General features: G+C 36.7%; 1 protein-coding gene across 1 annotated transcript; it reads left to right on the top strand.

Annotated features, from left to right (window-relative positions):
* Positions 1–596: 596 nt before the first annotated feature.
* Positions 597–10,218, top strand: LOC125866636 (U-box domain-containing protein 33). Its single transcript, XM_049546936.1, has 9 exons — positions 597–1,589; positions 2,930–3,051; positions 3,458–3,579; positions 5,850–5,954; positions 6,252–6,678; positions 6,830–6,991; positions 7,267–7,797; positions 8,654–9,415; positions 9,787–10,218. The coding sequence occupies exons 1-9, from the start codon at positions 1,325–1,327 to the stop codon at positions 9,967–9,969; spliced, it is 2,679 nt and encodes an 892-aa protein (XP_049402893.1). The 5' UTR covers positions 597–1,324; the 3' UTR covers positions 9,970–10,218.
* The last annotated feature ends 77 nt before the right edge of the window (positions 10,219–10,295 follow it).

Below are 10,295 nucleotides of genomic sequence, written 5' to 3'. Positions count from 1 at the left end.
TTCCTTTTCCTTAATTTTGTCACCCAAATTAAAATATTATGCGTATTTTTATAAGATATAAATTTTTTAGTTAATTTTGATTTTTTTTTAAATTCCCAAATACTAGAACTTACCCAAAAATTAGTTTTTTTCTAGTATTTAGGAACTTGGGATTCTTGACCAATATATTTACCAAATTATATATAGCCAAACATCACTTCCCCAAGTTTTTCTCAAGTATTCTTGAGGTCAAACATGTCCTTAAAGAGTTGTCAATAATAATAATAACATGTTTTGAAACCAATTAAAAAAATAAGATAAATAAATTAAAACCAAGTGAATGTATATATTTTTCATTTCCAAAAAACTTAAAAAAAAAGAAAAAGAAAAATAGAAACAAATATCTATCATTCGATCAATTCACTTGTATCAATTATTATAATAATTACAGTAATTAATAAACAAAGTTGTTCGAAAAAAATAATCAATTAAATACATATCTAGTTGGAATTGCCTCTTCAACTACAGAAGCTTCTGTGTCAAGGAAGAAGAAAATCTCTGAACAAAAAACAGTACAAGAAAACAGAGAGAGAGAAAAGTTGACCAAAATTGAAACGTTCTCAGAAATTCCTTCAATGACGATATGCATTGGTTACTTACTATTAAATTTATTAATATCATTACCATCAAACTTCTTCATTTTAATACTACCCTAGTTGGTAAGTTAGTTGTAATTATCATATGATTAATTAATTATTGGTTTGATTATAACACCATATACTGCTATTTACTTCAGACAAACAATCTCTTTTTCACAAAATCTGTAAAATTTTGGTCCAGCATTTGCTATTCCCCTCAATTTCATCGCAAACAAGGGCTTTTTTCATTCGTCCCCTTTTCTCTTGTACCTGTAATTTTGTGTATACAAAGACAATTTGATTGTTATACCCAATAAGAAATCAATGGGGTTTGAACTTATGAGATAAACTCAAAACCCTTTTGTGTCGTGTGTATAAACAGGGATTTTGATTGTTTTACCCCAAAGAAATCATTGGGGTTTTCATTCATGAGGTGAAGTTAAAACCCTTTTGTGTTGTAAGTCTAGTTGTGTGTATAAACAGAGAATTTGATTGTTTTATCCGAAATCAATGGGTTTTTCAATCAATAAACTCAAAACCTTTTTGTGTTGTAAGTCTAGTTGTGTATATAAACAGGGATTTTGATTGTTTTAACCCGAAGAAATCAATGGGGTTTTCATTCATGAAGTGAAGTTAAAACCCTTTTGTGTTGTAAGTCTAGTTGTGTGTATAAGCAGAGAATTAGCTAGGTTGTTATACAATTACAAATGGCTTTGGAGACTCCATCATCCGTAGTCCGACGTAGTCCGGTAAGGTACCCGGAAGTTGATTTGTCCCGTCTGAATTTGAGTGAGCAAATCGTGCAAGAAGGAAGTCCAGTAACGCCGGTGGTGGTCGACGATGTGATGTATGTTGCCGTCGGGAAAGACTTGAAGGAGACTGAACCGACTTTGACATGGGCTTTGCACAAGTCCGGTGGAAGGAAAATTTGCATTCTTCATGTTCATACTCCTGCTCAGAAGATACCCATGAGTAATTAGCTCCTTTTTTATTTTGTTTCTTTTTACTATTTCCTAAATTAATGTGATTTTTGATGATAAAGTTTTGATTTTTTTAAATCTTTGATTGCTAAGGTGTTGTGGAAAAGGTGGTTTGTTGAGTTAGCTTGATTTGTTGAACTGTCTTGCTTTTTCTCACCCTTTTATTCTATCTAGAATTCTAGAACCCTTTTCTCACTGATTTCTGATGTTTGTTTAGACCAGTAAATTCTTGAACGGAGGTCTCTCGGAAACAACCTCTTTATCTATGAGGTCTCTCGGAAACAACCCCACTTTTTAGGACTACACTGGGTATGTAGTTGTAGTTTAGACCTGTAAAGTCAAATGATGGTATGTTTGTTGTTTGATGCTAAGAGTTAGGACTTAGAGAAATTGGTATTAAACTGATAGTTCAGGCATAAATAATTGAACTTGTATACTTGATTAGCATCAGCTGCTAGAAATGCTAGAGAAAGTTGGTTGTAATTCTCTGGTCAAACTTTGTTTTAATGGATCTGTTTTTCATTCTTTAATGAACATTCCTACCTAATCAACTACTTCTGAACATTTTTTATGCCTAGAATTCTGCTAAGTAAAGGTCAGTTATTAGTTTACAGTTTTGTGAGCTTTCAAACTTGAGGATGCTACCATTTCTTTTGCAATTGTTGCTGGGATTAAGCTTATCAATCCCTTCCATTTCCCTGATATATGAGGCTCAAGACTGATGATGTGGTGTTGAATAATCTCATTGCCAGACTTCCTTTTTCAAAAAAAAAATTGGGCGGGGAGGAGTGGGGTTTTGCGTAGAGAGAATTCTTGTTTGCTTGCTAATTTAATGAGGAAAAAAAAAAAGAAAAGTTGATATTTGGCTACAACAGATCAAAATATTTGTTCATCTCGGAAGTCAATGCACTTCCACTTATAGCTCTGTCAACCCAACGCCCACGCGACTCTCAAAGAAATTATAATGGAACAAAACAAATTTTGCAATTAAAATTTTCGTGAACTCTCATTCATTTGGAAATTTTGAAAATGTTTTTAGTGTTGAGTTTTAAGACAAATTGTTCCTGAATGATGATTAATTCTTTACTTAAGTACAAGATGTTTTTTTCTGCTTCCATAATGATTCCCAGAATCTAAGTACCGGCACTCCATTTTCTGAACAAAAGAAATAGAAGGAAAACTCTTCTTCACTGTTCTGCTTGAGATGCCATTTTTTCTCCATAACTTATCTAACTTCCTTTAGATATTGGAATGATGGTTACTTGGTTAGGTTAGTCTCATCACAAATTTTGTTTACAAGTGTGTACATTTTCTCTTGAACGGTTTTTGCAGTGGGTACAAAGTTTAACATAGATCAATTGGATGTGCACCAAGTCAGGGCGTACCATGAGAAGGAAAGGCAAGTCATGCACAAGATCCTGGAAAAATATATTCTGATCTGTGGACGAGCTGGGGTATAGTCTTTGTCTTTTGCATCAATAGTTCGCTTCATTTTCAATTAGGCCTTATTCAGAAAATTGATGTTGGTGAAAATATTGCAAGCTGAAAACTGTTTGTTTGCCTGTAACTTGAGAGCATTACTGGAAGAGTAGTGAATATTAATTTCTTTGCTGGCAACTGTAATGGAGGTTCTCCCTTACCCCCATATCTCCAATTTATGCGTGGATAAGTATTAAGTAAAAGTCATAAACCAGATTGCTTTTTCAAATATTTGATAAAAGCAACAGATTTTGAGTTCAGAGCTTCACTCTGCACATCATTAATTATCTTAAGAAAGTCTATACTTCCATATTCCTTTATTATACTCTTGATTGAACTGATGTTTTGTACTTCCTATAATCTGTCTGTTTCTTATTCTAGGTTCGTGCTGATAAAATTGTCCTTGAAATGGACTCGATTGAGAAGGGCATAGTCGAGCTTATATCGCAACATGGTATAGGGAAGCTTGTTATGGGAGCTGCGGCAAACAAGTGCTACTCAAAGTAAAAATGATATTCTTTTTCTGTTACTTGAATGTCACTATCGAAAAGTATAGAGTGAATATCTCGGTACTCTTGTTTGGTTTAAGAATTCAAGCGACAAAACAATAAAGAAATGATTTGAAAGGTCCCGTCTCCCATCTCCTCCCTCGTCCATCATGTGTATCTAGTTGATTAGCTGGCTTCTTAGTTTCATCCTTCCAAGTTCTAGTTTTCACTTCAATTACAGAAATACTAGCATTATAAAGTTGAAGTCATTAGTGGTGGATGTAGCTTTTTGGCTTTGGGTTTATACCCATAACTTTTGACGCAAAGTATAGGTACAACAACAACCCAGTGTAATACCACAAGTGTGGTCTGGGGAGGGTAGTGTGTATGCAGACCTTACCCCTACTTTGGAAGGTAGAGAGACCGATGTGGAATATAGATGTATGTGTAAAACCCTAATAAAATCTCAACAACTATTGGATGTTGTTGAAGTGTGTGACCATCTCATCTAAAGTTTCAGTTGTTAGAGAGAGCATACTTTTATTATTTAATTATATTCTCAACACGCCCCCTCACGTGCGGGCCTGATTTTTTTCACGAGTTAAGCATGTGGAAATTCTTTTTGATATGGGTGGCGTTGAGATTCAATCTTTGGACCTTTGCCTACTCTGATATCATGTTTAAGCATTTAGATGAGATGGTCACACACTTCAACAAACACAAACCCAAAATTTTATCAGTACAATGAGTTCAATGCTAAGAATCTTAGAAGTTGAACCATTATATTTAAATTTGGATCCGCCTCTGGAAGTTGGTAGAATATTTGAAAAAAAATCCACTTAAGTTGCTCATGTATTTTATTTTATTTTGAAACTGGTAAGGTTGAATTCTTCAGCATTAAGGGTATGTTGGCTACCTCCAAAAAGAGATAATTACAGATTTCCTATCAAATCTATAATCTGATCTATATCATCTATGCAAAGTTGTTTACACCAAAAAAGTAGAGATACTATACAATTCCATTTAACTTTGTGGATGGAATTGGATCTATCTTCAAAACATCTTCCATTTCTTTCTTTCCAGACTGACCACCATACACATGATGGTATTAGCTTCCACCATCTCTTTTGACTCTTACTGCTTCCCCTCCTAATCCAGCAGCTCAACAAATCTGGTGTATGTTCTGTCATTGTCCAGTTCATGCTTGTGATGTTGAGAAACAGGTTCCAAATTTGAGCAGTAAACTTAAAATGCAGGAAGAGATGGTTATTTGTTTCCCTTGTCAAGTTGCACAAAAAACACCTAGGGACCAGCTGTCTGCCTGTCTTCTGTGGAACTTCTTCTGTTAAACATGCTCTCTTTATCACTAACAAGGTGAAACACTTTACTTTTGTAGGAATGTCACTCTTCCAAAAGTAATTCCAATTATATTTTGGGCCCCCTGGCATCCCCTGTAGTCCTATTTTGTAGGCATTGTTGTTAAGTCGCTCATGTTAAAAATACTGATCTCTTTCTTTTTGATAAGCTTCATTTGATGGATGCATTATCTAAGAAAGGTCTGTGAGCTGTGAAGGAAACGTACTTGGAGTCAACCTAAGGTTTCTTGTAGCTCTGTGTGTTTAAGTTTCTTAGTGCATGGGAGTTAATGGACCGCTCGAATGATTAATGCAAGTTGAAAATGAAATATTGTTTTCATGCATTACCAAAGGTGTCTTAGTGCATCCCGCCCCATTCTTCAAGATTGTTATGGTTTATGGTGTCTTAGTTCATTTAATTTGTTTGTCCTTGATCTTCTGGTTTTCCCTTTTTTCTTTTTCCAATACCTATCCTATTCTTGAGCACTGGCAGATTAAATTGACTATCATTCACTTCTTGGTCCATCACTATTTTGATTCAGTCTTCCTCTGTGCATCTAAATACTTACCAGATATGAATCGGACAATACTATGCTATTCACAATATTTGTATTAGTACTCTTTACTTTGTTTGTTGGATCTATAGTAATTCGTTTCAACCAAGAGGTCCATCAGCCCCATCCACCCCCCACCCCTCCTATCACTCAAAGACAAAAATCCCAAAGGAAAACGGAAACTTAAAACCACGTGGACAAGGAAAGGAAATTTCCAACAGGACACCTCAAACTTTTTTTACCTTAACAAATAAATCAAGTCTGAGAATTTATTGCCTCTTTCCTTTTTTGGGGGGGGAAGGTGACGGATAAATCTAAGTCAATTTGTTGCGTAACGTTCCAAGCTGAGAATTGAGCTCTTATAATGAAATTTCAGGAAAATGTCTGACCTTAGGTCGAAGAAAGCCATCTATGTACGGTTACAAGCACCCACATTCTGTTGCATCTGGTTTGTATGCAAAGGGAACCTCATTTATACAAGGTACGCGACTTTTCATTCTTGAATCTATCTTGAAACTTTGTTTTGGATGATATTTGGGGGGACAAGTAGGGATAACTTTATTGTCATAAAAAAAAAGTAGGGATAACTTGTACAATATTCTGTGTTGTTTTGTAAATATCATTTTCCTACGGATTTCTGTTTCTGCCGTTTCTCCCCTGAGATTGACCTCCTTTTGGATTGGGATGCGTGAACTGTTGGGACAGGGTGGGGTTCATTCTCTTATGTCACTTAGAAAACATGGGGAACTCTAAATGGCAACTACATTATGTCATGCAGAGAAAGTAAGTCAGAGAGACTTAATACAGACAGTGTGTCACCGTCAATTCCAGCAAGTCCAGTTAATGATATTGTTGTGAGATCAGGATCTGTGACAGAAGGTTACAGCGAACAAGTAAAGCTCAGGGGGGCATTTACAGAATATCCCAGAGTTGTTTCTGACAATCATGGGATAATCTTATCTGGACTTCCCTCTGGTGGGACTTTACAGGCTAATTTTCCATTCATGAGTTCAGATAGAAGTGCTGATAGCTGGGATGGCATACCGCGAATAAGTTCCTCAGTGGCTTCACGTTTTTCATCAAGTTCATCTGTTGAAATGGTTGATGATTCCTTTTCAAAGACTGAAAGGAATGAGACTGCATTCGATCCATCCGGACTGCGCTATTTCAATTTCGGTCCTCATCAGTCGTCTGCTCCAAGTATAGTAAGTAAATCATGTTATTTCTTTTGTCTCTTTAAATTGCTAAATCACAAGCAGTTCCTTCATTTCTTGCTTCCTAATGAAATGGGCTATTTCTGTTTGAAGAATTAGAATTAATATGCTTTTTAAATTTTGGATGATTCTGGGGATACAGGCAGAGAGGGTGAATAATGAGCTAGCTGGAAGCATGAACGATGAACTCTATGATAGATATGAGCAGCATGTTGCAGAAGCAGAAACCGCTAGGCGGGAAGCTTTTGAAGAATCAATCAAGCGTAGGAAAGCGGAAAAGGATGCAATTGAGGCTAGACGAAGGGTAATTTATTCATTTTATATTTTACTTCAAATCTTTTAACTGAATGTTATGGTACTACAATTTGGTTCTCTCAGTTGTTTGCAACTATTACCCCTTTATGCCAAGTTTCCATCCGTTGCTTGATTTATGAGAAGCTTAATTTGATTGAGATATAAACGGTTAGACCTAGGCTGCCATTTTTTGAGAAGGAGATTGTTCTTTCAAGTATGTGACTCTCCTAGGGAAGTGGGAATGATGGAGGATCTGAGATTCTTATTCTGATAGTTTTGTTTCAGGCAAAAGCATCAGAAACATTCTATGCTGATGAGTTGAGACGGAGGAGAGAAATAGAGGAAGCACTTGCAAAAGACAGAGAAAAAGCTGATCAGATGAAAGCACAGCTAAACAAACTTCTGAGAGACCTGCAAGCAGCTCAAGCACAAAACTCTTCACTGGAGGGTCAACTATTAGAGTCTGACACTCAGGTACAAGAGTTGGAACAGAAAATGTTCTCTGCTGTCGACCTTTTGCAGAAGTACAGGAAGGAGAGAGATGAATTGGAGGTGGAGCGTGATGATGCACTCAAATCAGCAGAGGCACTGAGGGAACAGCACTCAGATGGGTCTTCATTTACATCTACATCTTCACTATTTGCTGAATTTTATTTTCATGAAATTGAAGAAGCTACTCGGACTTTCGACCCAGCCTTGAAGATTGGAGAAGGTGGTTATGGATGCATTTATAGAGGCCTCCTTCGCCACACTCAAGTGGCAGTAAAGATGCTGCACCCTCATAGCTTGCAAGGGCCCTCAGAGTTCCAACAGGAGGTCAGATTCATTTTGTTTTGCTAAATCTGTATCTGTCCATAGAAGCTAAAATGTGTGTCATCTCCTGAATTGTTGTGTAATTTCTATTTCTTTTGGGTCTTGATATTTTCCCTATCAATTGTATACCCGGTTTTGTGCATATTCTACTTAATATCCCTGTTTTGGGAGGTAAAACAACTAAACACAGAAATACTTAGTTTGGTATGATATCTGCTGATGGTGGTATCACAAATGGGTATAGTGGAAAGTAAGCGTACTTCCATGTTTATTTGGTATAGTAGATGTTATCACACATACAATCATACTCGATTCGAGGGAATTGTTTGATCTTAAAAGGTATCATATTCAATATATTGTGGCTACACTTAGTTCATCGCCATTTCCCACTCACTAAACGAGAACAATCGTTTCATCTCTGAAGAAGGTCTCTCCCACAAATCTCCTCTAAGATGGTAGATTATCTGCTAAAAATGGTTTTATGTTGGTTGGACCAATAGGTTTATCTTGGAAGGGAAACTTTTAGTGATCCCTTCTTGAGATAATTCTGCATGTCGAAATATCTAAAAGCTAGTCATCTTGTCTGTTTTGCTAGAATGTATTACCTTGTAAGGCTTGATTTACACATAAACCTTGAGTAGTGTCAGTACATCTGATATCTTCCATGCTCAGTGGTAAACACGCCTATTCAATTTGATGAATACTAGTGTGTTTTTTCAGTCCATTTTCTGTTCTACTTACCTTCGTATATTTGCTTTGTATACTATGCTTCTCTCTTAATCATATGAAACATAAAGTTTTATTTCTTTACCACAGATATCTTTCTGACAATTCATGATATTTTGTTGGTATGATATAGGTCAATATTTTAAGCAAGTTGAGGCATCCAAATGTTGTCACTCTTATAGGAGCGTGTCCAGAAGCATGGACTCTTGTATATGAGTATCTTCCCAACGGAAGCCTAGAAGATCGTCTTACCTGCAAAGATAACACGCCTCCACTGTCGTGGCAAACTCGAATCCGTGTAGCAGCAGAGCTTTGTTGTGCTCTCATCTTCCTCCATTCCTGCACTGCTCGGGGCATAATTCATGGTGATCTAAAACCAGCAAATGTTTTACTTGATGCGAACTTTGTGAGCAAGCTTAGTGACTTTGGAATTTGTCGAGTTCTCTCAGAAGATGACTTTTCAGAAAATAGTACTACACTTTGTTACAGAACTGACCCAAAAGGCACATTCGCATACATGGACCCTGAATTCCTCGAAACAGGAGAGCTTACTCGAAAGTCCGATGTCTATTCATTTGGGATTATATTACTTAGGTTGTTAACTGGAAGATCTGCATTGGGGATAAAAAATGAAATCCAATATGCACTGGATAAAGGAAATTTGAAAAATTTGCTGGATCCAACTGCTGGAGACTGGCCATTTGTGCAAGCCAAACAGTTGGCTCACTTAGCTATGAGTTGTTGTGAAAAGAACAGTAGGTGCCGGCCTGAACTTTCTTCAGAGGTGTGGAAGGTGCTTGAACCAATGAGAGCTTCATGTGGGGCATCATCTTTTAGAATGGATTCCGAAGAGCATTGTGACATCCCATCCTATTTTATTTGTCCCATATTTCAGGTTAGTAAATTGCTTGTTTTAAATCTAGCAGTCAATTCATTATAAGTTCCATACAGTTTGAACTGAGCAGTCATTATACACGATTAGAAGAGTTAAATGCTCTAGTTGTCAGATAGTTCTGGGGAATTAGCATCCTCACTCTCTCGAACCCCCAATCACCACATTTGACTAGAAACCAGCATCTCTTACTGTCGATTCTCAGTTCTGCAAGATTATAACACCCATGCAAGTTTGTGTTTTGGTTTCCAGTTTATCATCCAACTCGGTGAAGTAAGGGAAGTCAAGATAGTCTATGTGTTTTCTTTGTTCTTCCCTTTCAGAAAGCATCCATTTTAATCATTTCTTGTCGTTCATGTGTTTCACTACAACAGGAAATCATGCAAGATCCTGTAGTAGCAGCGGATGGCTTCACATACGAAGCAGAAGCATTAAGAGGATGGTTGGACAGCGGGCATGAGACCTCCCCCATGACAAACCTCACGCTGTCCCATAAGAACCTTGTTCCTAACCATGCTCTCCGTTCTGCAATTCAGGAGTGGCTGCAACAGAATTGACAGAAGTTTTCGAGCTTTGTGTAATTATCTATACAAGTCATTATATCCCTTCTTTTACCTTAGTTTTCGACAGATGCTGATCTCTAGCTCTATTGTAAAACAATGCTCCAAAAACATGTTTCTATACATATTTAGATAAAAATAGCATAAACTGAACTGAAATCTGAGCATGAACAAAGTGGTTTGATAAAACATACAGGAAATAGAACAGATGGACTTGTTTCCATCAGTGTTATGAAAATTTGCTCAGAAAGCTCTAAGGTCCTTTAGAAAGCGCAAAACTGAGGCGAAACGCTTAACATGTTTTGTGCCATATTAGCCTGATT

The sequence above is a fragment of the Solanum stenotomum genome, chromosome 1 (assembly GCF_019186545.1).
Source record: "Solanum stenotomum isolate F172 chromosome 1, ASM1918654v1, whole genome shotgun sequence".
NCBI classification, from domain to species: Eukaryota; Viridiplantae; Streptophyta; class Magnoliopsida; order Solanales; family Solanaceae; genus Solanum; species Solanum stenotomum.
The sequence above is the reverse complement of the archived record's forward strand: the minus strand, read 5'-3'. Positions and strand labels throughout refer to the sequence as shown.